Genomic DNA, 26,823 nt, shown 5'->3' with positions numbered 1-26,823 from the left:
ACTCCTAACCCTTACTCACTTATTCAGTACCCATGCTTTATCATTCCCACCTTAGTAATTCCCTTATTTGTCCTGTTTGTCTGTCCTAATTAGATTGTAAACTCTGTCGAGCAGGGACTGTCTCTTCCTGTCTAGTGTACAGCACTGTGTATACCTAGTAGTGCTATAGAAATGATAAGTAGTAATAGTATGTATGATAAAACACAATTATATGTGTTTTATAATTGTGGCTCCACCAAAACTCTGCCCTAGAATATGCCTTCACTAAAGTCTCATACAAATACATTATCATATTTGTATGCATGTGACTACTTTTTTTTGTCAGTGTGGCATTTCCTCCAGAATTGCATTTCCGCTGCTGCAACAACCCCCCCCCCCCCCCCCCCACCCCCCTTGGCATATCAGCATTATTAGTCTTTCTAAAGATTCGATCCTGTGTTATCCCTGTTTCTAGTATATTTTTATTGATGTTCTACCACTTACAGAACCCTGATGCAGGCACTTTGCCGAAACACGGTACTGTGTCGAGTCCTATTTTAGTATTGAGTAAAGACTTTTACTTCATCATTCCGTCTCCTGAGATTTTTGGAAAAGTCCTGTTAATCATGCTACTCCCTTTGTCTTTGAATACTTTATATGAAGCATATGTGGACGCCCATCTTTTTTGAAAATACGGTCTGGCCCGCCCCTTCGCGGACCTGTCCACGGAGATGGACGCCCATGGAGATGGGTGTTCGCATTCAATTATGCCCCTCTAAGTGTACACAGTGTGTGCTCCAGAGCAACTGTCCTTGGACAACATGAGATTCCCCCAGAACTTCCTAGGTATGCTGCCTGAGAAGTTGGAGAAAGAATATGAAAACTAGAAAAGAGGCAAACATCTATAGACAGATTACACACACACATACAAAACAAAAGAAATCCACTGAACTCATGCTAGCCAGCACTGAAAGAAAAAGAGGAAAAATGAGAGAGAGAAATAGAGAATGATCAAGCTCATTTCATGCAGCAGACATTCCTATCATTTTCACTTCTGACTAGCATGGGTTCAGGGTGTGTCTTTTACTAACTTATGATTGCTCTTTTACTCTAAATCTTTCCAGTGGCTTGCCTTGCAAGAGAAATATCATTCAAGAGACAGCAACAACCCCCTCCCCCCCCCCCCCACCACCACCAGAAAGGCATGTGATTCATATCAACACTCTGCAATTCAATTGCATAGCTACATTAAAGTTCAACAGGAAACAACGTTTCTCTTTGGGAGGGGCTTTGCTTTATGAACTGTCAGGGTAGCTGGGCAGAAATGAACGTTGCTTTGGCTTTCAACTTTTACCATTTTTTCACTGAAACAGCTCAGATGGGCTGCTGAATTTAGATCCCCTGCAAAGGAGTGCACAATGGCTTTCAGTAAATATTTTTATGGGGTCATCCTTCTTTGCCAAGTCAGTTTTCCTGCATCTGAGGCAGCTACAACATGCAGAGAGGTAAGCCAAAGATACAATATGTATTCCGAGTTAATCTTTAAAAAAATTAATATGTTTATAATTTGTATCCTGTGCTAATATTTCATGCATTTCAGATTGCTTGAGAGGAGATCAGCTCATTATAACACTGTTTTTATTTTTATTTATTTATTGTATTTATAAAATTAGAACAAAGCATCACACTGGCAACGAAAAATACACAAAGGGATTGTTTTACTAAAATGCGATAGAAAATGGACTTAGCGTGTTTTTAGCACAGGACTTCCCTGTGCGCTAAGCCCATTTCTAACTTGGCCTTAATTAAAGCATTTTTTAATTTTGTACAATTATGTATAAACTAATAAAGAGAAAGTTTTTTAAAATATTCCATACTTCAAAGGAAATGCTGAATAAGGGAGTGCTTAACAAATAGAAGAACTTGACTGATAGAAATACAAAAGAATATATTTAGATGTAAGGCTAGGTGGAACTGAAACTTTCTCAAAGCAGAATAGGGAACCAGTATAATGAGAAGTGGCACAAGTTAGAAGATATGCTCCAGTGAACCTAACATTGTTTTCCAGGCAGTTAAAACAGGTCTTTATACTCTGGCACATTAAATGCAACCAGTTTGTTTAGGGGGGTTAGTCCTGTTGGGATTATCATCTCTTTTTGAGAAATGGGTATACAGACCCTAAAGTCCCACAAAAGTATCTATCTGTTCTATATGTTAAAATGAGGAACACTTCAGGCTTGAGAGGGTTGAGTTGTGTGATATCAGAGGGAGGTGTATCTTCTTTTAATTCCAAGGATGGAAGTCAGAGAGAGGCATTTTTTATATGATGTCCAAGTTCAACTTTGGACTTTTTTAGCAAAACGTCCAAAATTCAAGTGGGGAATATAGCTATTTTCAAAACATAAAGTCTATTTTTTTTTCTCAAAAATGGCTTTTGCTAGATGTTTTTGTGCTCTTTGTGAAAAATGCACAAAATCAAGCCATTTGAATGTAAGCGAAGCCAGCATTTTTAGTAGACTGGCCACACAGACATACCAGAAGATCAATGGGGCACCCTAGGGGGCACTGCAGTGGGCTTCAAATAAATGCTCCCAGGTACACACCTCACCATTGCTCCCTTGTCTTCTGAGCCCCCCCAAAACCTACATCCCCCAACTTTACACCATATTCCAATAGCCCTTATGAGTGAAGGGTGCACCTATATGCGGGTATTGTGCAGTGGTTCTCAAACCTGGTCCTGGAGGCACCCCAACCAGTCAGGTTTTCAGGCTATCCACAATGAATATTTATGAGAAAGAGATTTGCATGCACTACCTCCATTGCAAGCAAATCTCTCTCATAAATATTCATTATTAGTATCCTGGAAACCTGACTGGCTAGGGTGCCTCCAGGACCAGGTTTGGGAACCACTGGTATACTGGGTTTCTGGTGAGTTTTGGAGAGCTCACTGTTTCCAACAGACGTGTAACAGGTAGGGGGAGGTATGGGTCTGGGTCCACCTATCTACAGTGCAGTGCACCCACCACTAGACTACTCCAGGGACCTGCATGCTGCTCTAATGGACCTGAGACCAACATCTGAGGCTGGTAAGTAATGTTTTTAATCATATTTTTTTGGGGTGGGAGGGGGTCAGTGACCAATAGGGGAGTGGTCATCTGATCATTTAGAGCACCTTTTTGTGCCTTATTCATTATAAAAACAGGTCTCTCAAAAGGTCTTACTTTTAATCCTGGAGGGTTTTGTTTTGTTCCATCATGGCTGAAAAACATCCAAGTCTTACACTGGCTCCCACTCAAGGAACGCATTACTTTTAAAGTATGCACATTAGTCCACAAAATCATTCACGGTGAAGCCCCAGCTTACATGTCTGACTTAATAGACCTACCACCCAGAAACGCTAAAAGATCATCCCGAACTTTCCTCAACCTTCACTTCCCTAATTGCAAAGGCATAAAATACAAAACGCTGCACGCGTCAGCCTTTTCTTATATGAGTGCGCAATTCTGGAATGCGCTGCCACGCAACCTGAAAGCGATCTACGAACTAACCAACTTCCGCAAATCATTGAAAACTCATCTCTTTGATAAGATTTACTGCAAGGATGAAAACACATGTCCACACACACTGTTAGTGATATAACAATACACTCCTTCTGAATTTCCCATCCCCCGTAATTTCACCACATTTATACCTCTAATCACAGAAAAATGTTATACCGAATGTTCTCCTACTATTGTTTAGCTGCCCTGTCAGTTTCCCGTTATTTCCTTCCATTGTTCTATTGTTCTTCTCCATTGTTCTATTCCCTTAACGATACTTGTTTTCGCATAACTCCTCACAATGTAATCCATAACCAAGTTGTAACAAACTGTACTTCCACCATTCACAATGTATTGTAAGCCACACTGAACCCACAAATAGGTGGGAAAATGTGGGATACAAATGCAATAAATAAATAAATAAATAAAAATCCAAATCCTACCCCTTGAGATTTGGATGCACTGCAGGTGAACAGCATAGAAAAAATATCTAAAAAATAGGTTTAGAAAATACCGATTTGGATGTTTTTGTGAGAAAAAGACAAGAGACTTCAGACTGCCCAGAACACAGCAGCGAGACTGATTTTTGGTAAATCAAAATTCGAATCTGCCATACCCCTTTGTGAACAACTACATTGGCTCCCCATTAAGGAATGTATTGCCTTCAAGGTCTGCACCTTGATTTACAGGATTATTTATGGAGAAGTTCCTGGATACATGCTAAATCTAATTGACTTACCACCCAGAAACAGTTCCAGTTTTTCCCGATCCTTCCTAAATTTACATTATCCAGACTGCAAAGGCCTCAAATACAAGTCTACCTACGCATCCAGCTTCTCCTTCATAGGAACACAGCTATGGAATGCACTACCCAAAATATTAAAATCAACACAGGACCATCTAAATTTCAGGAAATTACTGAAGACCACCCTGTTCAAGAAGGCCTACCTTCCTGACTCAACCTAATTTACCTCTTCTCTGTTATAGCAAAATCCATGGACCTTATCATTTTTATTCACTCTTATTATCTCTGTTTTTCTACATGGTACCTATATGTTTACTATTTTACTATTACACTGTTTAATTGTATTTTACTGAACTGTAGTTTGCCCTACGGTCTTGTTTAAAAGCCACATTGAGCCTACCACTAGTGGGGAAATGTGGGGTATAAATGTGTTAAAAATAAAATAAAAATAAATAAAAAAACATCCAAAATGCTGCTTTATGCCACTTTTTAGGTGTTTTTCTTTTTTGAAAATGAGCTCCAGAGTATAAGAGGAGAGTTCCATGGTATCATGGCGCGAGAGATCCTGTGAGAGGCAGCCAGGAGAGCTGTGCTCCTAGGGATGTTCTGGGAAAGGAGGATTTCCCTTAAGAGGAAAACACGTCTCTCTAGAGTGTTGAAAAGAGTCAGAAGGAGACTCTGTAGAGCGATCTACACTACAGAAGGGTAGAGGTGCCCCAGACAAAGGGGAAATGTCTGGTCCTGGATCACTGTTATACCAAAAGATATTTTCTGTCTATGAAGGAGGAGACAAGGAGCTTCTCTGTTTCCTGGGATAAGAGGAAAAGAAAACATAGAAGCAGTCTTGGGAGGTCCAAAGTTTCTAGACAGTGATTGCCTTGCTCAAGAAGTTAAAAGATGAGTTTATCTGAATAGTGCCTTTTTTTTTTTTTTTTGCCTTGGTGGAGTTTCACTAAAGCCTTAAACTGTGGACTTTACAGATTTTATGTTTCTTTATCATTCCATTTTTCCTACAGTGTTATTGTTTAATTGGACTTTAGTAAACTTCTCTGGTTTGAAACAAAACCCCTGCCTGGACCATACTTTTAAGAGGGTTGTGAGAAGTGTGAGCGGTCTTTAAAGGTCAAGATCAACCATCATCTGCTGGTTCCACCCGACGAAACTATTTCCAGACACTCCAGAAACATATACTTGCTGCAGTCTCTGTAGCTGGACCCCTTGCCTTAACTTCTACCTGAGGATCTGCGCCACCAAAAGTAGAAAGAGGGATGCGTGAGGATCCTATTTCAGCAGCACGAGCTCCAAAATTTCCAAAACTGAACCTGACCTCTGCATCTAAAAATGAATGAGTTAGTGCAGTTTTTAAACTACATCATGAGAGAAAGCCAACAGTCAGTCAAATACATTATTTAGGGAAAAGTATCTACAAAGGATACCATTTAAAAAAGGAACCCAGGAAATTTAAATATCCTGAAAGTGTGATTGTGTAGAAAAGCTAAATCCAAGTTACCAGAATAGACTGCTAAAAAAGCAGACTGAATAAAATGTAGGAACAGAATACATTTCGGTATGTATATGAAAATGCCAGAAGTCTAAAATAAGATAAAACATAAGACTGGAGAGTTAGAATTTATGGCACTAAGGGACCCTTTTACTAAAGCGTGGTAGGTCTAATGCAGGCCTATTGTGCGCTAAAAGAGCAGTACCGTGGGACACGCTGAGGCATCCTGAGGTAGTTTTCCACTTAGCGTACGCTAATCCCGCAAATATTTTTTATTTTTCAGCACGGCAGGCATGCCCATGGGTGGAGAGTAGGCCTGCCTGTGCTAATCAGGTAGCTTGGGCACATTACCGCAGACAACCCAATTAGCGCAGGAGCCCTCACCACCTTCTAAATAGATCAGATTGCAAGGACATATTACAGCATTAACCACTCCGATGGTCTTACTAAAAAAAGAACAAAGACTGATCTTCAAGTTCCAGAGAGTGACTCCTCATGGTTTTAATAAGGAGATAGACTTACTGATATTCCTTTAATTTCTTTTTACAGTTATTGTGTTTATCAGCTATTTATTTGATCATGTAGATGTCTGCTATTTATATTTGAGGTATTTATAATTTTAATTTTTTTTAATCATATTTGAACAGTAGTGCCCCTTAGAGCATGCCCCTTTGGACACATCCTTGGGGTAGCAGTTGATTTAAATCTCTGACGCTGGTCCTGCAAGAATGATGCCAGTGGGACCGGATATGACCTGGGAATCTCTCTGCTGCAGTTCCAGTAACTCGCCCTCAGCACTCGCTTCTCTCCTCCGCTCTGAAATTATCTATATTTATGCCATTTTACAAGATATGTTGCTGTTTCATGTGTTTTTATGCTAATCTGAGCTGGTTCTAATTATCTTCCAATGTTTTAGCGTCCAGTGATGTCTTTGGAACACATGTACTGGAACACATAAGCTCTGCGGTGTTTTTAGCAGTTTTTGAGCGTTTTTATGTAAATAGTGTGATTTTACTAACTCAAGTATGTTCTTTCATAATCTGCTATCGGTTTTGTTTTTTGAGGGGTTTTTTAATCTGCTATTTTACAGCATTGTGAGCACTAGAAGAATGTCCCAAAGTTGCTTTTAAATGTTTTTTCATTAACCACAGTCCCTTAGGGACCCTTTTACTAAAGGGTGATAGGGGCTACCACGCGGGTAGCACACGGCAAAACAGCACTACTTTGGAGCATGGCCAGACGCCCTGCGGTAGTTCTGGTTTCAACATGAGCCATTTCCCATACTAGAAAATAGAAATTATTTTCTAGTACAGTGGGCGTACCAGCAGTAATCGGGCAGCGTATGTCCATCACTGTGTACTGCATGATTACTGCTGGATTAGCACCTGAGCCCGTATTGCCAAGTAAATAGGTAGTGGTAAGGGCCCAGGCAGTAATGGCCGTATGATAATTGTGAAATCAGCGCATGGCTATTAAAGAAGCCAATGGAAAAAAAAGGCCTTTCATGGCTGTGGTAAAAAAGCGGCCTCAGCACGTGGAAATCCCATGCGCCAACACTACTGCAGGCCACTTTTTACCGTGGCTCTGTAGAAGGACCCCTTAGTGAGGCATTATGCCATTTTAAATTTGTAAATACTTTTAGGGCCCTCTCTACTAAGGTACACTAGCATTTTTAGTGCATACTAAATGCTAGAGAGATCCATATATTCCTATGGGTGTCTCTAGCATTAGCATGTGCTGAAAACGCTAGTGCACGTATAGCGCTGCTTAGTAAACAGGGCCCTCAAAGTGGTTGAATTAGTTTGGTAGCTAATTAAGGGGCTTTTTTACAAAGCCGCATAAGCATCTACATGCGCCCAACGCGTGCCAAAATGGAGTTACCGCCCGACTACCATGTGGCTCTTGTGGTATATTCATTTTTGGTGTGCGTCTGATACGCGCATCTGAAAAATATATTTTATTTTCAGGCATGCGTAATGGACACGCGCCAAGTGGCATTTGATGTGTGTAGGTCATTACCACCTGGATTCTTTTCCACTAGGTCAATGGCTGGCAGTAAGGTCTCAGACCCAAAATGGACGCTCGGCAATTTTGATTTTGCTGCAGGTCCATTTTCGGCAAAAAACGGGGCTTTTTTTTACAGGTGCGCTAACAAATGGGCCGGCTCACACCCAAAACCCACGCCTACATTACCGCAAGCCATTTTTCAGCGCACCTTAGTAAAAGGACCCCTAAATTATGCTGTGACCTATGACCCCCACACTGGCAGCTTTTAAAGCAAGTATCAGCACAGGTGACACAGATTCACCACAAATTGCTGCTGTACAGAGTAAAGGTATGTTTGTTTTGCTTTCACTTGGAAAGTGATTTAATGTTGTTTAAAGTGATTTGTTATTAGTCATAGTTCCCTGGTGAGGTGTCATGACCTTTCACATTTAGTAAAATTCTTATTATGGCTTTTTAAGTAGGCTTGAAAGTTAATTAAATTGTGCTGTGATTTAAAACTCCAGTATAAGCAGCTCTTTAAGCAAGTTTTGGTACAGATGTAGAGTCATTGTGCATCACTGCTACACAGAGTAAGGGTATGGTCACTATGCTTTCCTTTTGAGCCGATTGATTTTATCCCAGCCGTGGTTAAACAAGAACTATTGCATAAAAAGTTTCTTATTCTTGAAGGAGTTGTTTTAAGAGCTTCTAATAAGCCTTTAATACTGATTTTTATTTTTTCCTCTTACCTTTTTACCATTAAGTGATACTTTTGGATTACACCTCTTGGGTTTGTGAATTTTTGTTTCACCTCCTTTCACTTGTATGCATGTTTTTAGTAGTTGATACCATTTGTGTATTTTGTATTAGTTTCTCTTTTTGGCTAAAGTCTGTGGCATATGATGTGATTACTTATTTATTTATTTGTATTATGAGTTTTTATGATTTATTCTAACATGTTTTCCTATGTATTTATTAACTAACAGTTTTTATATCCCCTGACACAGCCCTTGGAAAGCCCTATTCTATAAGCCCTGCTTAAAGTTAGGCACGATTTACAGAAAGCACTTACACCCAGGAATCACACCTAACTTGAAGCACGGCCATTTGCATCAACTGAAACACGGTGCAAATGTATGCACCTACATTAGGCATGTATCCCCGTTATTCTATAACAACGCACATTGATTTTAAGAATTCCCAGTTACGCCCATGACCCTCTCATTTCCACATCCCCTTTTTCAGATTGCATGTACGTTTTAGGTGCAGATCCCAGGCCTAAATATACGCACGTAAATGCCAATTAAATCTAATTGGAGCCAATAATTGCTTGTAAAAAGCCAATTATTGGCACTAATTAGCACATTATTCAATTAAATTGGGCACGTACCCAAATTTGCGTGCATAAGTTTTCCAACTTTTATAGAATTAGGGGGAAAGTGTAACCACAGATTTGTATTGTGAAAAGAAAAAATGGCTATACCTGTATTTAATGTGGCATATATTTCATTCACAGGTTACTGTCAACAACACATACAGCTGTGAAGGGCTAGGATTGACAGAAGTCCCAGAAAGCCTCCCATTTACTACAGAGACCTTAGACTTCAGTTTCAATATACTCTCAGCACTCTACAGTTTCACCTTTAGCAGTTTAGGGAAGCTGGTATATTTAGATTTGACAAGGTAAAATTTTCCTTATTCTCATTTATGTTTTGCATTTCAGCATTTGATCTTAATAATGGATCCTTATATATTTCTATTTGGAATGCACTTTCAGGTTTCTTGACTAATTCTGGTTGCAGCATCATACTGATCTCTCCAGCAGATCTGTACTTGTACAGAATATAAAATATAACAGAACAGGACTATGGATATTCAAATCAAGACCAAGCAATTTAATTTAATTCACTATTTCTATCCCACTCCATACATATAAGGATCAGGGCAGTGGCGTAGGAAGGGGGGGCGGTGGGGCGGTCCGCCCTGGATGCACACCACTGGGGGGGTGTCGGCTCCGCTGGTTCCCTGCTCCCTCTGCCCCAGAACAGGTTACTTCCTGTTCCGGGGCAGAGAGAGCAGGGAACCAGCGGAGCTGACGCAGCTCCAGCGACATGCACTCGGGGCGGTTCGACCCTCCCGCCCGTCCCTTGCCGCTTTCCTATGTAAGTATGTGCTCTGGGGGGGGGTGCTTCGGAGGGGGGAGGGTGAGCAGCGGCAACCCGCCCCGGGTGTCAGCTGCCCTCGCAACGGCACTGGATCAGGGTGAGTTACAAAGAATAAATGTATAGCATAACTAAATAAAATATTGTAATCTACATACAAACAAATAAAATATCACAAAATATACAACAAATCATAAGACCTTCCTTCCTCATCAAAACAAGTCACTACTACTACTATTCTATTCTATTTGTATCTTATATACTACATAGCATTCCGTAAGGATTCCTAGTGGTTTACATTCCAAAGAAGCTGTCTACAAAAGAGACAATATACAATTTGTCAATACTATAAACCAAAGAGCATGAAATATAATTAATCATGCAGGTAAGTCTTTAAACATTTCTGAAAGAAAAAATATAATGGCACTTGTTTGATTTTTGCAGGTAACATGTTCCACAGTCTTGCCCCCTGGAAAGGGAAGGGACTTTCACAAATTTAAAATGCAAATTTCTTATTGTAGGATAACCTAAATGGAAGGTTCTGGAAAAACAAAGATTTCACTCCTGAGCAGATATTACAAGCAGTTCTCCAAAACTGTCTGAATTTAGACCATAGATATATTTATAGATCAAACAAATAGTTTTAAACCAGCTACGTTATTGGACTGTCAACCAATAAAGATCTCTCAAAATGGGAGAAACAGTGTCAAATTTAGACCAAAAATCAATCTTGCTCTTGTATTTTGCAGCAGTTGCAAACATTTCTGCAGCCTAGCTGAAACATTATTTTACAAGGAGTTACAGTAGTCTAGCTAAGGCAAAAGTATCACCTGAACTAGTTTAAAATTGTTTTGATCAGGGTCGTGCCTAGGGTCTCTGGCGCCCCCCCCCCCCCCCCCCCCAGCATAAAATACCATAAATACCAAAATACCATACTGTGCAAAATATGAAGACAGCAGATGTACATTTGAAAAAACTAAAAAAGTACCAATCACCACTTTACAAATTAACAAATAGAAATAAAACAAATATAGAAAATAAAATAATACCATTTTATTAGACTAATACATTTAGCTTTCAGAGGCCAAAACATCCTTCCTCAGGTCAATACAGTATAGTGCTGTTACAGTATCCTATCCTGACCTGAGGAAGGGGGTTTTGTTCTCTGAAAGTAAACCAAAATGTATTAAAATTAGTCCAATAAAAATATTACCTTGTTTACATGTTCTATTATAAACATTTATTAACACAGCTACAATTCTAATTTATCCTAAAGCAAAAAAAATAAAAATATATATTTTATTTACAGTTTGTTGTCTCTGGTTTCTGCTTTCCTCATCTTCTTTTCACTGTCTTCCTTCCATCCAGCATCTCTTTGTTCTCGCTCTGCCACCCAGTGCCTGCCCTCTCTGCTGTCCCCTCCATCCAATGTCTGCCCTCTATCCCTGTTCCTTCCATCTACATCTGCCCTCTATCCCTGCACCTTCCATCTACATCTGCCCTCTATCTCTGCCCTTTCCATCCACCATATGCCCGTCTGCCCTCTCTCTCTCCCCCTTCCATTCACTCTCTGCCCTTTCTATCCCTTCCATCCACTGTCTGCCCTTTCTCTCTGCCCCTTCAATCCACCATTTGCCCTCCCTCTCCCATCCATCCAGGATCTGTCCCCTTTCTCAGCCCCCAGTTCCAGCCCCACTATCCCACCAGTCCCCAGTTTCAGCCCCCAGCCACTTCTCCCTGTCCCCTTTTCAGTCCCCAGTCCCCACAGTTTCAGCCCCTGCCCCTTTTCAGCCCCCAGTCCTAGCCCCCTTATCCCACCTACCCTCCTTTTCAGCCCCTAGTTCTAGCCCCCTTCATCCACATGCCTTGCATTAGGGCCTCCCTTTTCAGCCCAACCCATTCTCCCACCTGACCCAGGCATGCCCCATTTTCCCTCATGACCTCTTCTCAGACCCCAGTTCCAGCCCCCTTCTCCCATCTGAGAACCCCCACCCCACCCCTTCTCCCATCTGAGAATCCCCCCTTCTCCCATCTGAGAACCCCTTCCCCACCCGTCCCCTGCTCCCATCTGAAAACCCCCTCCCCATCTCAGAATCCCCACAACACCCCTCTCCCATCTGAAAATCCCCCCCTTCTCCCATCTGAGCATTCTATTTTTCTAGTTGGTCTGGTCCCAGTCTCCTTTCCACTTTCCATGTATCAATATTCTCCTAAATTCTTTTCCAGGTTGACTTTTCCATTTCTTCACCCTTCTCTTGTCTTCTTACTGTCCTTCTCTGCACCTGTCTGGCACTGCTCTTTCATTTTACGCCCCCCCCCCTCCACACACACCCACCCACACACTTTTCTCTCACTCTTTAGTCCTTAGTATTCATCTACCTACTGGCTTTGACCATCTTCTGCTCCTTCCCTCTGCTCCCCATCCCTCCCAGTCCCATCCATCTCCTGCTCCTTCCCTCTGCTCCCCACCCCTCCCAGTCCCATCCATCTCCTGCTCCTTCCCTCTGCTCCCCACCCTTCCCAGTCCCATCCATCTCCTGCTCCATCCCTCTGCTCCCCACCCCTCGCAGTCCCATCCATCTTCTGTTCCTTCCCTCTGCTCACCATCCCTCCATCCATCTCCTGCTCCTTCCCTCTGCTATGCCTGACCTCTCCTAGTCCCATCAATCTCCTGCTCCTTCCCTCAGCTCCCCACCCCTCCCAGTCCCATCCATCTTCCCTCTGCTGCCCCCGCGAGGTCCAGGATCGGGCAAGCCCCCCAAACAGCGATCGTGACTCTGTCTACCCCCTCTCTTCCTCCCTCCCTCCAGCGCAGCAGCCTTTCTGTGCTCCTGGCAGGCAGCGGTAATGACGTATACACGCTGCCTTCGGTCTGCCCCGGAAGCCTTCTCTTCAAGTTCCTGTTCCCACCTATGCGGGAACAGGAACTTGAAGAGAAGGCTTCCAGGACAGAGCTGAAGGCAGCCTGTATACATCGCTACCACTGCCAGGACCACAAGGCTGCTGCACCGGAGGGAGGGAGGAAGAGAGGGGATAGACAGAGTCGCAGCACCCATGGAGTTGGCGCCAATGGTGAGAGGCGTAGCAGCGGGAGTGGTATGGCGGGGCAGCACCGCAGCAGCGCCTTTGAAGGCAGGCACCCCCTGGGGTGCTTACCCCGTTTACCGTGTTGGCACGGCCCTGGTTTTGATGTAGGGAAGATCTAAGCACTCATAATTGTCTGAGCCTGAAAAAGAATTTCTTCCTGAGGGTGTTAATCTGTTGTTTATATGTCAGATTTGAGTCTAACATAATGCCCAAAACTCTTGAATGATCATCAATCTTTAAGCTTTCACCTGATGGTAATATTAATGTCCTATCTGGGATATGATCAATATTCCCAAACCACAGGATTTTAGTTTTTTATTTAATTTCAAAAAGTGATCTGCAACCCATTTATCTATGAGTGAAATATAATTTGTTACCTTTGGTTGATGTATCAGTAAATTTTACCGAGACACGACATAGAAGAAAGATGTCATCTGCATATGACAAAACAAAGATTACAAGATATGTAAAAATGCACCCAGGGAACTAAGACAGATGTTAGAGAAGAAGAAAGTGGAGAACCTTGTGGGATCCACAACCAGGATTCCAGCTTGTAGAAATTCCATGCCTATCCCTCACTCTATATGATCTAGTGGTCAAGAATTATTTGAACCAGGCAAGTACAGAGTTCGTTACACCTAGTTCACTCAATCTAAACAGAAGTATAGAATGTTTAATAGGGAAAGAGAAATGGGACTTGATGTACCGCCTTTCTGAGGTTTTTGAAACTACATTCAAAGCGGTTTACATATATTCAGGTACTTATTTTGTACCAGGGGCAATGGAGGGGTAAGTGATTTGCCCAGAGTCACAAGGAGCTGCAGTGGGAATCAAACTCAGGTCCCCAGGATCAAAGTCCACTGCACTAACCACTAGGCTACTCCTCCACTAGTGACATTCCATGTAGAAGCCTGCCCTTGCAGATCAGCAATGCAGCCGTGCAGGCTTCTGTTTCTGTCAGTCTGATGTCCTGCACGTAAGGACGTCAGACTCACAGAAACAGAAGCCTGCGTGGCTGCGTTGCTGATCTGCAAGGGCAGGCTTCTACATGGAATGTTGCTAGTGGAATAGCAACATTCCATGTAGAATCTCAAATAGTAGCAACAGAATCTCAATAGTAGCAACATTCCATCTAGAATCTCCAATAGTAGCAACATTCCATGTAGAATCTCAAATAGGGAAAGGGAAAGGGGACTTGATATACCGCCTTTCTTAGGTTTTTGCAACTACATTCAAAGCGGTTTACTTATATTCAGGTACTTATTTTGTTCCAGGGGCAATGGAGGGTTAAGTGACTTGCTAGAGTCACAAGGAGCTGCAGTAGGAATTGAACTCAGGTCCCCAGGATCAAAGTCCACTGCACTAACCACTAGGTTACTCCTCCACTCCATTAACACCCTCAGGAAGAAATTCTTTTTCAGGCTCAGACAATTATGAGTGCTTAGATCTTCCCTACATCAAAACAATTTTAAACTAGTTCAGGTGATACTTTTGCCTTAGCTAGACTACTGTAACTCCTTGTAGAATAATGTTTCAGCTAGGCTGCAGAAACGTTTGCAACTGCTGCAAAATACAAGAGCAAGATTGATTTTTGGTCTAATAGCATCAAAAGTTGCTGGAATGTCAAATTGAAGTAAGATGACTTGTTCTTTGCTCAGGTAACATTTTATCTATGTAGTGAGAAGGAGTAATGATTGGGGGGACAGCGGGGGGGGGGGGGGGGGCTGGAGATTTTTGCCCTGGGCCCAGCTTTGTCTCTCAGCAGCCCTGCCCAGATCATGTTTCCTCCTGCCAGAAACCTTCCCCAACACACTCATGCTCCTTCTGAGTTCCTCTGATCCTCCTAACCAACAGCTCTGCTATCAGTCCTTTTCCCATCCACCCAGTCTCTCTTGCCTTTACAGCTCCTTTCTGTCTCTTCCAGGATTTCAGAGCTGAACATCTCTCTTAACCATTAACCCCTTCCTAGTCCCATTTATTCCTCTCCCAGTACTTCTGTCTTTTTTTACCTTAACTGCTATAGGTAGTACTTTGGCAACATAGGTAAAAAATTGTCATGCCAATAAAGTTATCTGTATTTGTCTGTTCCTTTTGTCGATGTGTGTATCTATCTGCAGCACTTGCCTTCCCCATTGGCAGCTACTAGGCTACAGCAAGTGCAACTCCCTCCTTCCCTGCAGTCTATTGGACAGACACCTCCAGCCAATAGTCTGCATAAGTACACAAGTATATAAGTATTGCCATACTGGGACAGACTGAAGGTCCATCAAGCCCAGCATCCTGTTTCCAACAGTGGCCAATCCAGGTCACAAGTACCTGGCAAGATCCCAAAACAGTACAATACATTTTATACTGCTTATCCTAGAAATAAGCAGTGGATTTTCTCCAAGTCCATTTTAATAATGGTCTATGCACTTTTCCTCTACGAAGCCATCCAAACCCTTTTTAAACCCCACTAAGCTAGCCGCTTTTACTACATTCTCTGGCAACAAATTCCAGAGTTTAATTACACATTGAGTGAAGAAATAGGCAGGAGAATTAGCTAGGATACAGATTAAAGCAACACTTACTTCCTGTGTTTTCTTGTAATTCTGCACTATGGAGCTTGCTGCCCCAGATCTACAGGGAATAATACTGAGGGTGCTCAGGCTCCCACAGAGCTGGCGCCTATGGGTCAACACATAATCTAGTACCACCCCTAGAGTCCAAACTTTAGAACTAAATGTCAGTGGCTCACCATCTATTAAATGAAGTGCAGATAGGCAAAGATAGTGACATAGCTACAGGGGGCCTGGGCCCCCCAAATTCGATCCAGGGCCCCTTATTTGGCTGGCAGGGGTCCCTAACCCCCACCAGCTGAAGCCTTTCTCCAGGCAATGTGCAGAGAACAGTGTTGGAGAAAGGCTTCAGCTGGCGGGAGTTGGGAACCCCCGCCAGCCAAGGTATGTGGGGTTGCGGCGTGGCAGGGGTTGCGGCCAAACTGTGCCCCTCCCCACTTTGGGCTCCAGACCCCCCCCCCCAAATGTTGAGGTCTGGCTATGCCCCTGGGCACAGACTTCCCTTATGAACAAAACCTTTGTTTTAGAATAGTTACATGAGCTGAGAGAAGAGCCCAATTCTGATTCAACTTGTCTAACGCCTTTTGACTGAACATAAGTTAAAGAAAATACCTAACTGATCAAATAACACACTGTATTACAGACACTTACTAACCAATATTCCACATTTTATTTTCCCTTTTACACCTTACAACATGCAAACTGGAATTACTCACTCCTTACTCCTACATTCACACTTACATCCAGCTGTCAATTCGGTAAACTGGACATTTGCGATTCCTGATCTATCCGTTCTTTAGGAAACGTCTTTATATAAGCTTGCCATAGTTGCTTGTGTTTGATTCTGATTTCTCACATGTTCTAGTGTGATTTTTTAATGTTTTTAAATTAATGCTGGGGTTTACTAAGACGCTAGAGCGGCTGGCTTTTCGCTAGTGCTGACACAGCCCATTCACTTTGAATGGGCTTTGTCGGCAATACCGTGAGAAAGCTGTTAGCACAGCTTAATAAACAGACCCCTAAGTGTTAACATATTCCATGATGATTATTATTAATGTGGTTTTATATAATTTTTTATGAACAAATATGAAGTACTGGTATAAACAGTATATAACTTTTTAATAAAGATAAGGGTTCTGTGCATGAGTTATTTCCAGCTCTGTACCAATGGTATATCTTCCTTTATCCAAGATTGTAAAATCACTTTTTGATTAATAGGGTTACTACATCTAAAAATTTTGTATGCACTTAAAATGTATTTATATATATATAAAAAAGAAGTAATAGAAAAGCCCAACAGGATATTATCAGCATAAATATAACATGAAATATCAAGCTTTCAGAGAAGGTCTTCTAAGGATTAGGGAAAGAACAGAATTTGGACAACACTGTACTCTAGTCTCCAAGGGACCAATGAATCATTCTTTGGAATTCAATCTCTGAAAAAGGCCTTTAGGCCAATCTCTATTAAATAGCATATCAGGATGTATAGTATCAAATGCCAAAGTGAAACCAAACTTCATTGGATGTGAATCCATCCCCCTGTTCAAATCCCTCCTGAAATCATCACACAGTATGATTAAGGAATTTTCTAGAACACAGACTCTTGAGAATCAAAAATAGAATTCCTTTAAGAAAACTAAAGTTGGGATCTTCATTATAAAAGGAAGATTTGAGACAGGTATGTAATTGCTAAACTGCTTGGGTCCAAGGAGGGTGGGATAATGCAGATTTCAGGTGTGTCAGAAGATGGGCTTAATTTAAATTAATTACAAATATTATAGAATGTTTTGTGCTCAGTATTGAGATCAGAGTGATGTACAGTACATATGGATTCAGCTAATGAGAGTTTAACTATTCTAAACCCTTTTTTATCTATTAAATATGTATGTCTATAGTATTTCATAAGTACATAAGTACATAAGTAGTGCCATACTGGGAAAGACCAAAGGTCCATCTAGCCCAGCATCCTGTCACCGACAGTGGCCAATCCAGGTCAAGGGCACCTGGCACGCTCCCCAAATGTAAAAACATTCCAGACAAGTTATACCTAAAAATGCGGAATTTTTCCAAGTCCATTTAATAGCGGTCTATGGACTTGTCCTTTAGGAATCTATCTAACCCCTTTTTAAACTCCGTCAAGCTAACCGCCCGTACCACGTTCTCCGGCAACGAATTCCAGAGTCTAATTACACGTTGGGTGAAGAAAAATTTTCTCCGATTCGTTTTAAATTTACCACACTGTAGCTTCAACTCATGCCCTCTAGTCCTAGTATTTTTGGATAGCGTGAACAGTCGCTTCACATCCACCCGATCCATTCCACTCATTATTTTATACACTTCTATCATATCTCCCCTCAGCCGTCTCTTCTCCAAGCTAAAAAGCCCTAGCCTTCTCAGCCTCTCTTCATAGGAAAGTCGTCCCATCCCCACTATCATTTTCTATCAGTTGTCATATGGCAACAAGGGTATGAAAGGGTTAACTTATTTAACAAAAACAAACAAAACTCCACTAAATATGTGTACAGTATTTCAAACTGTCAAATATACAGTTCCTTGAACCAAACAATGATGTGAAGTTTCAAATTACTACAGTGGAGGAGTGGCCTAGTGGTTAGAATTAAATTCAACTGAAGCTCATAAAATCTCAGTTAAAAATAATAACAGACATCTAGAGATTGCATACCAGGTAGAATAGGAGAATTTAAAAATGAAGGTTTAAGTGCCTAGCAAGATTAGCCACTTGTTCCAACTTACAATGAAGCAAGATGTCATCTTTCACTAGTGTACTCACTACCTCTGAATTTTTCTTAAGCCCTTTCTCCTACACTTCAAACCCCCCTATGATATTTAGTCTCCAAAGTTTACTGTTTATGAGCCAACATTCCAACTAATTTCATTAGGCCAAATCCAAAGAACATTTAGAAACTGCAGTTTCAAGTCAAAATCCCCAAATGGATTCCAGGGTTATCTCAGTTGTAGCTCAAGCCATAGATGGTCCAAGTGGTGTTGAAGTCCCCATAGGAGATAACCATAGGTACCAATGTCTCTGAACCTAGAAGCTCCACTTGTGGTAGCAAATACTGTGTCAGACCATTCACCACATCAACATCATTCTGGGTGTCACCTCCAGATATATGCATTAGTAACCCGGAGGGGGGGGAGGCCTGCTCCCATCTGCAGTCCACCAACAGTGACAGAGGTGATATCACTAATCGCAGCAGAGATGCAAGGGAAAGAAAGTTTTGCTAGGCTTATTTATGGTTGAAAACAGTTTTCTAAGGATATTTGAGGTAGTTTTTGATAATTTGGCTCATGGAAGCTGGGCAGCTCTTGGGGTTGTAATGGTTTGGGTATATTGATTATTTCATTCATTATTTTATTTTTGTTACATTTGTACCCCGCGCTTTCCCACTCATGGCAGGCTCAATGCAGCAGGCAATGGAGGGTTAAGTGACTTGTCCAGAGTCACAAGGAGCTGCCTGTGTCGGAAATCGAACTCAGTTCCTCAGTTCCCCAGGACCAAAGTCCACCACCCTAACCACTAGGCCACTCCATTATCAGTTAAAACCTTGGGGCTGATATTCAGACCATTGGAGGGAGCCTGACTAACTCCTGCGGTTAGCGATAAGCCTGGATACTCAATGCCGGGCTGCTTCTGGTGGCCAGCATTGAATATCCAGTTTAGTTTTGGCCAGTTTAAAGGTAACCAACTAGGGTTGATATTCAAAGATAGCCAGTTTACTTTAAACTGGCTAAAGATATACCAGCTATTTAAGCAACTCAATGTGGCCACTTAAAATAGATTATATGGATTGAATATTTGGGGATAGCCGGCTATATCATGTGATATAGTCTATGCACTAACTGGGGATATTCAGTGGGAAATAACTGGCTATCTCCACTGGCTATTTAACTGGCCAGGTGCTTTTCCTGGCCAGTTAAATGGTTTTGAATAACAGGGGGCTTGTTTTTAGGTTGCGTGTTGTATGCCATTATGTATGTTGTCATTTTATTTTTACTAGGGGGTAGACTGTCATTTGAAATGTAAATTAAATTAAATTAAATTTAGGCTTAGCCATCAAGTTCTAGGCAGAGAACAAGCACACATTATAAGCAGGCACTTTCTCTGTCCCTAGAGGGCTCACAATCTAAGTTTTGTACCTGAGGTAATGAAGGGTTAAGTGACTTGCCCAAGGTCACAAGGAGATGCCATGGGAATCGAGCCCAAGACGCTGGGCTCAAAATCAATGCCACTATTAGCATATATTGCCCACTTTTCTTAGAGTGCATATATGGGGGAGCTCTATAAATAAGCATCTAGAAGTATGTGCCAATTGCTTGCTTCATTGACACCAATAATCGGCAGTGATGTGCATATGTGCACTAGGCACTATTCTATAAAGGTAGCATCCAAGTAATATAGCGTGTTATCTGCAAATGGGGTATACACATGGGCAGAGCATGGGAGGGCCATGGGCACGTCGCCAAACAATACATAGCAAATAGAGAGGGTAATACAGCATACAACCAAAGTATACAAACAAAAAAAAGCAACACTGGGCCTTCAAGACTAGGACAACAGGAGTGCTTTATTGACAGGTGACCCAACATAGGCTGTATTTCGGCGTGAAATGACGCCTGCCTCAGGGGTCAAAATGTAGTTCTGCGAAAAATGGGCTCTTGTAAAAGCCGGCTATCTGTGCACAGGAGCAAGCTTTTACAAGAGCCCATTTTTCGCATTGCAGCAAATATTTGACCTACATTGATTCATTTGACCTACATGATTTATACACTGCAGAACTAAATTTTGACCCCTGAGGCAGGCGTCATTTGATGCCGAAACACAGCCCGTGTCAGGTCACCTGTCAATAAAGCAGTCCTGTTGTCCTAGTCTTGAAGGCCCAGTGTTGCTTTTTTTGTTTGCCAAACAATACATACAATTTATAGAATACTACCAGTTGTGTGCATTATTTGGCACACCTAGGTGTGCCCACTCACACTAGTCACTGACATGGTGGTGTAAGCGATCACACATAACTTTTGGTGCTAGTATAATACTAGCACCAAAAGTTATGTGCAATCACTTACAATGGCACTTATGAATGCTTACAACTTACGCTCTCTACATTTGCTTATCTTGCTGCCTCCTCCAATTTTTTTTTGTTACATTTGTACCCCGCACTTTCCCACTCATGGCAGGCTCAATGCGGCTTACATGGGGCAATGGAGGGTTAAGTGACTTGTCCAGAGTCACAAGGAGCTGCCTGAGGTGGGAATCCAACTCAGTTCCTCAGTTCCCCAGAACCAAAGTCCACCACCCTAACCACTAGGCCACTCCTCCACATCTTGGCAGTCTCAAAATAATTGTTCTCTCTTGCCCACAGTCTTGTTATTGTCCTGGGCTTGTAAGTGCAGTGTATTTGTATTTTATTGATCTATAAAATCAAACTCCTTTGCTAATTAATTTAATGTGAACTCTAATTTTATTTCTTTATTTAAGGTGTCAAATTAACTGGGTGTTTGAAGAAGCATTTCAAAGCAATCCCAACCTGCAAACAATTGTATTAGTTGGAAACCAGTTGATGTATCTTGCAGACACAGCATTTGCTGGGCCAATTTCTCTGAAGCATCTCTTCTTAACCCAAACAGGCCTAACTTGTTTAATGTTTGTTCCAATGCATAATTTGGATGACCTGGAGACATTGGACATAGGAAGCAATCCAATCTCAGCCATGCAACTCCCAGACAGTTTTCCAATTAAGAACTTAAGATATCTTGACTTTCAATTGAATGGTATAGAAAACATATTAGCAAAAGATGTGGAAATTCTTAGGCAGGTCACCAACTTAAGCCTCAGCTTAAAAGGAAACTCAATTAAATATATTGAGCCCAAAGCTTTCTATTCCAACAACTTTTTCAGCCTGAATTTTGCAGGTTGTGCCAATATGGTTGACATTTCTGTTATTTTAGCTGGACTAATGGGTGTAAGTACTCACATTCTTAAACTTGGTACATTTGAGGATGTACATGGGGTGTCAGAAATAACCTCCAACATGCTGCAAGGTTTATGCAACATTTCTGTAGCTGAACTCAGTTTGGAGAACATGAATTTCAATGACTTTTCTGCCTCCACATTTCAGTGCATGACCAGGCTACAGAAACTGGATCTAACTCGTAGCAACATCAACTTTTTCCCCCCTGATATTGAGAACATGAGCTTGCTTACAGAACTAATTCTAAACCAAAACAAATTTAACAATCTTTGTGATATCAACTTAGCTAGCTTTTCTTTCCTAACTCACCTTCATGTCAACAGAAACTTTGAAAGCTTGCAGATGGGCTCTGGCTGCCTAGTAAAGCTCTTACAGCTTCAGTATTTAGATTTAAGTGACAGTGGCATTAAATCATCAAACTGTTGTAGTAGTGAGTTAAAAGGACTCAGCAATCTGAAACATCTGAATTTAAGTAACAATGACATGCTCTCCCTCCAAGATTTGGCTTTTCCAGAAAATAGTAAATTAGAGATCCTTGATTTCAGTTGTACACATCTTCAGACATCGAAGAGCCCCTTTGTCAACCTACAACTTCTTCGTGCCTTGAATCTTTCTCAAACCTCCATTGACACTAATAATCAGCACCTTCTACAGGGCCTGCCAAATCTTACCATACTTGACTTCAAGGAGAACCGTTTTCTTTTTGACACAATCCAGAATGACAACTTATTTCAGTTTGTGCCCAATCTAGAAGTATTAATCTTGTCTTCTTGTGAGCTAAAATTCATAGGACACCAGGCATTTCACATGCTGAAGAAATTAAAGCATGTGGATCTAAGTTACAATAGCCTAACTACATTCAGTAGCAATGCATTTATTAATACAATGTACCTCAATTTTGCTGTCAACAGCATTCAAATTATACCTCAGGAAATGGTAAATAACATACCTGATAACAGCATAATCAATTTAAGTCATAATCCACTGGATTGTTCTTGTTCCAATATTGGGTTTATATCATGGTACAAACAGAATATAAATAAAATTGAAGACCCCGAAGATACTATGTGTGGTACACCAAGAGCTGTAGAAGGTACAAAGCTGTCCGCTCTAATGATATCCTGTGGGATGTCCACTGAAGTGATTCTCATTATTGTATTAATTGTATTACTGCTAATCATCGCGACTATATTTGTGATCAAATGTTTTCTGAAAAAAAGATATCTATCAATTTAAGTCTTTCAGACACTGGGCACTGTAAAGTGGGATGCTTAGCACAGATGAATGATTATATAGTATAAAGAAATCCCATCAGTATATTCATAGACATTACAATAGTCATGAAAATAAAAGCTAAAGTTCTATTTAATAACTAAGGAGGGAAGTTATCAAGATGTGATAAAAGGCAAGCTTTTACCACACCTCAATTTACCACAGAATTCAGCAATCTGTGGTATCTCAATCAGAGGCGTAGCTAGGTTTTAAGGTCATGGGGAGCAGACTTTTGTAAAATAGGCGCCAGCAACGATCACACAACTGAACTAGCAGAAGTCAAATTGGAAACCACAGGAAACAGTATGAGTATGTATCTACTTCCCTGGTAGTGGAGAAACGCGCACAATAGAAAAATTGATATTATTTTTGTTATGGTTAGTTAGCTGATAGTCATCTAAGTATGCTGCTCGGTAACACATTATGAATTGCCCAAACATTTTTCACTGAATTTTTCCTGAACTATGAAGCAAAGTATTTGCAGTCATTTACCATTCACACTCTTAACTTAGAGCATCCTCACCCCATATTGGCTCTTTAGCACTTAGCTGCACTTCATAATCTGTCAACCAGGAATGCTCGTGCTGCTAGTGCTGTCATGATCATGACTGAAGAGTGCAGTGCTGGTGCCACTGGCGCTGGCCCTTCCTCTGTGGTTCAGGAGAACCAACACTCCATTCTTCAGCCATGAGTCTGGTGACACCATTAGCAGGAATGCCCCTGTACTCTACCGAGGAACAGCTGTACCTGTAATACAAAGCCTACAAAAGTCACTCAAAATCTATATAATCTACGTGACTATAACACCACTGATTTACAGAAGTAACACAACAAAGACCTTATCTAGAAAAATGCAACACTGGAAATACTACAGTAGGAACTAGAACATCAATATGCCCACTAGAAAACTGGAACAAGTTGAATTCTTACAGATGCTTAAACAGAAACTAGGTGCAAACAGAGTACCTGGCCTCAGTCACAAACACTGAACACCCTTGCCAGGTACAGAATAAATTACCACACAGTTAAAATATGAATAATGTAGACAACTTAAAACCCAAGAAGCCACACTGCAACACTAGAGAAAGAGAAATCAAAACAGCACTCTGCAAAATATAAAGAAAGCAGTGTAAACTTACTGTAAAACTGACATTTTCCATTCAGTGAATTAAAAATAAATTTTTTCTTTCTACCTTTGTTGTTTGGTCATTTTGTTTTCTTTTACCTGTCATGTTTGTCTCAGTCTCCAGTTTCTGGCTTTTCATAACTTTCTTCACATGATCTCCAGTTCATCTGCCACTTCTTCTCTCCCTTCCTGCCTTCTTCACTTTCTCTCCTATATCCACCTCTGAATTGATCTTTTCCTTTCAGCTTTCCTTCATTTAGTTTTCTGCCTCTTAGACTTCATTCATTTTTACTACTCAGTCTTCAATCTTCCTTTTTATTTTTAACCACATCTGCCTACAGTTTTCATCTCCCTTACTCCAGCCCTCCCATTCTTCATCCTATTTCATAGGGGGGTTTTTTTTGCTATCCCCTCTCTTCCATCACCGTCTCTTTCCTCTCTTCTGTACAGCACCCATTTTCTATTTTCACTCCTCTGACCAGTATATTCTCTTTCATTTTCTCTTACCCCCCTCCGTCCAGGATGTCCTCTTTCCCTCACCTCCATCCAGCATCTCTCCCTGACACCCTCCTCCCCCCTCATATGCAGCATTCCTCCTTGTCCTTCTCTCCTTTCCATGTCAGCATCTCCCCTATATCTCTACTCCTCTCATATGCAGCATACCCCTTCTTGGTCCTCATCCCTGATTAACGTCCAGTACCCCCTCTGATTTTTTTATTCCCCCTTGTCCAACATCTCCCGTCTTCCTACTCACCTCATGTCTAGCATCCTCCAAGATTCCTTCCCTCTTCCAAGCCAGCACTTGCCCTCGCTCAACCCCTTTAGAGGCCTATCCCCTTCCATCCAGCTGGATGGAGTGTTAGGGAGAGATGCTGGAGGGGGTGAGAGAAAACAAGAGAGAATATACTGGGTAGAGGAGTGAAAATAGAAAGAAGGTGCTGTACAGTAGGGAGGAAAGAGAAGGTGCTGGAAAAGGGGGGAGAGTTAGCAAAAAAAAACAACTGTGAAATAATAGGATGCCCCTCTCTCACCCCCTTCCATCTAGTGTCTGCCCCTAACCCTCTTCCACCTAGTGTGTGCCTCCTCTACTTTTTCCATCCAGCCTGCACTCTTTCCCTTTCCATCCAATGTCTGCCCCCTTTCTCCCTTCTCTCTCCCTATTTTCCAGAGTCTGTCTCTTCTCTTCCACCTTCCTTTCACCATCTGTCCCCTTTCTAACCCATCTCACTGACTCTTCCTTCCAGCACCTACCCCTGTTCTCTGACCATTCCTTCTAGTATTTGTCCCCTCTATTCCTCCTTCCAACCAGCACCTGTCCCTTCCCACTCTCCATTCAGTAACTGTCTCTTCCAGATCTTTCTCCTCCCCTTCTTTCTGACTCTTTCTCATCGAGCCTCTCTCTTCCTCCTTCCAACCAGCACGTGTCCCTTCCCTTTCTCACTCTGACCCTCCAATCCAGCTCCCTGCCGTCCGTCTTCCCCTTTCCTTCCATAATACTACAAATTGGCTTCACCCTCTCTTCTGCCCGTCTCTGGTCACTTTTTACTTCCCGATTTGTTCTCGCTCCTACGCCGGCGATCATCATTCAGCCTGCCAGCATCGGGGCTTCTGCTGCTTCTCCTCCTCAGGCGCGCGTCCCACCTCTGTGCAAAACAGGAAGTTGCTTAGAGTAGGCGGGACGCGCGCCTGAGGAGGAGAAGCAGCAGAAGCCCTGACACTGGCAGGCTGACTGATAATCGCAGGCGCAGGAGGGAGAACGCATCGGGAAGTAAAAGTGACATCACGGACGGGAGAGCACTGGCAGAAGAAGAGGGAGCAGAAAAAATATACTTAGCTGTTGAGGCACATAGGCGCCACTTTTTAAAACAGCTGTTTAGGGGAGCAACCGCTCCCCCTGCGCCCCACCTGGCTACGCTTCTTATCTCAATACCACAGGTTGCTGAATCCTATGGTAAAAGAATAACCTGCTTGTGCACCACCTTGTAAATAGTATTATTCTATGTGCCTAGGAGCATTGGGCCTGAAAGTTGAGGGCCAATGCTCCTGGCATGATGTTAAAGGGGCTCCAATACTCCTTGTAACCTCCCCCATCATGTGCGCCACCTTGCAAATAGTATTATTCTATGTGCCTAGGGGAGCATTGGGCCTGTTAAAGGGGCCACAATAATCCTGTTAACCTTCTCCATTATGGCCCCTGATGAAGGCTGCCCCTCGAAGATCCTCTGCATCATTACACCCTCCTAAATACCCCCTCCAATCAAGTCCTCTCCTGATGATCCCCCCCCCCTTCAGTGAGGGCCTCATGGCCCTTTATCTGCTGGTCCAGTGGATGCTGGGTAGGAACGATCCTACTTCACACCTGCCTGCTTGTCACAGTTTCCAAAATAGTGCTCCTAGTGGTAGTCTCCCACTACTACCACTTGAGGAGCTAACAGGAGTACCACAGCCTCTTTATTATTGGGCTCAGGAGCATTGGGCCATGCCTTTCAGGCCTGATACGCCTGGTATAGTAAAATAGCCTCAGCTTTTGGCTGGGATTATTTTAACTGCGATTTTGAGACCATAGTGCAAGTTATGGTGTGCACCTGGTGTACACCACAAGTAATGTTATAGTTTTTATACAGTAATGAGCTGCTTTACATTACAATGAGCTGTGGTGACCTAATATTGCTGCAGTAAAACATGGCAAGCTGTGTTAGAGCCCTTTTAAGTTGTGTTAAGTGGCAAATAACATGACTTAAAGCCCTAACACAGCTTGATAACTTCTCCCCTAAGAACAACAGTATGACCACATTTAAAAATACAACTGTTTTGTTTTTGTTTTGTTTTTTAACATGACACATTTCTTTCCTAAAGTTTTCATTAAAGATCT

The 26,823-nt window shown here is 42.0% G+C and overlaps 1 protein-coding gene across 1 annotated transcript; it reads left to right on the top strand.

The window, feature by feature from the left end:
* The first annotated feature begins 1,252 nt into the window (after nucleotides 1-1,252).
* Nucleotides 1,253-23,922, top strand: CD180 (CD180 molecule). The gene is made up of 3 exons (XM_030193213.1): nucleotides 1,253-1,484; nucleotides 9,267-9,433; nucleotides 21,061-23,922. The coding sequence occupies exons 1-3, from the start codon at nucleotides 1,398-1,400 to the stop codon at nucleotides 22,787-22,789; spliced, it is 1,983 nt and encodes a 660-aa protein (XP_030049073.1). The 5' UTR covers nucleotides 1,253-1,397; the 3' UTR covers nucleotides 22,790-23,922.
* The last annotated feature ends 2,901 nt before the right edge of the window (nucleotides 23,923-26,823 follow it).

Source organism: Microcaecilia unicolor, chromosome 2 (genome assembly GCF_901765095.1).
Source record: "Microcaecilia unicolor chromosome 2, aMicUni1.1, whole genome shotgun sequence".
Taxonomy (NCBI): domain Eukaryota; kingdom Metazoa; phylum Chordata; class Amphibia; order Gymnophiona; family Siphonopidae; genus Microcaecilia; species Microcaecilia unicolor.
Note: the sequence above shows the minus strand (reverse complement) of the source record. Positions and strands in the feature narration are given on the sequence as shown.

Bases quoted from the DNA above. Each gene is read 5' to 3' on its own strand.
- CD180 (XM_030193213.1), top strand. From the start codon at position 1,398: ATGGCTTTCAGTAAATATTTTTATGGGGTCATCCTTCTTTGCCAAGTC. The intron at 1,485-9,266 runs GTAAGCCAAAGA...TTTCATTCACAG, and splicing joins CAGCTACAACATGCAGAGAG to GTTACTGTCAACAACACATA. The intron at 9,434-21,060 runs GTAAAATTTTCC...TCTTTATTTAAG, and splicing joins GTATATTTAGATTTGACAAG to GTGTCAAATTAACTGGGTGT.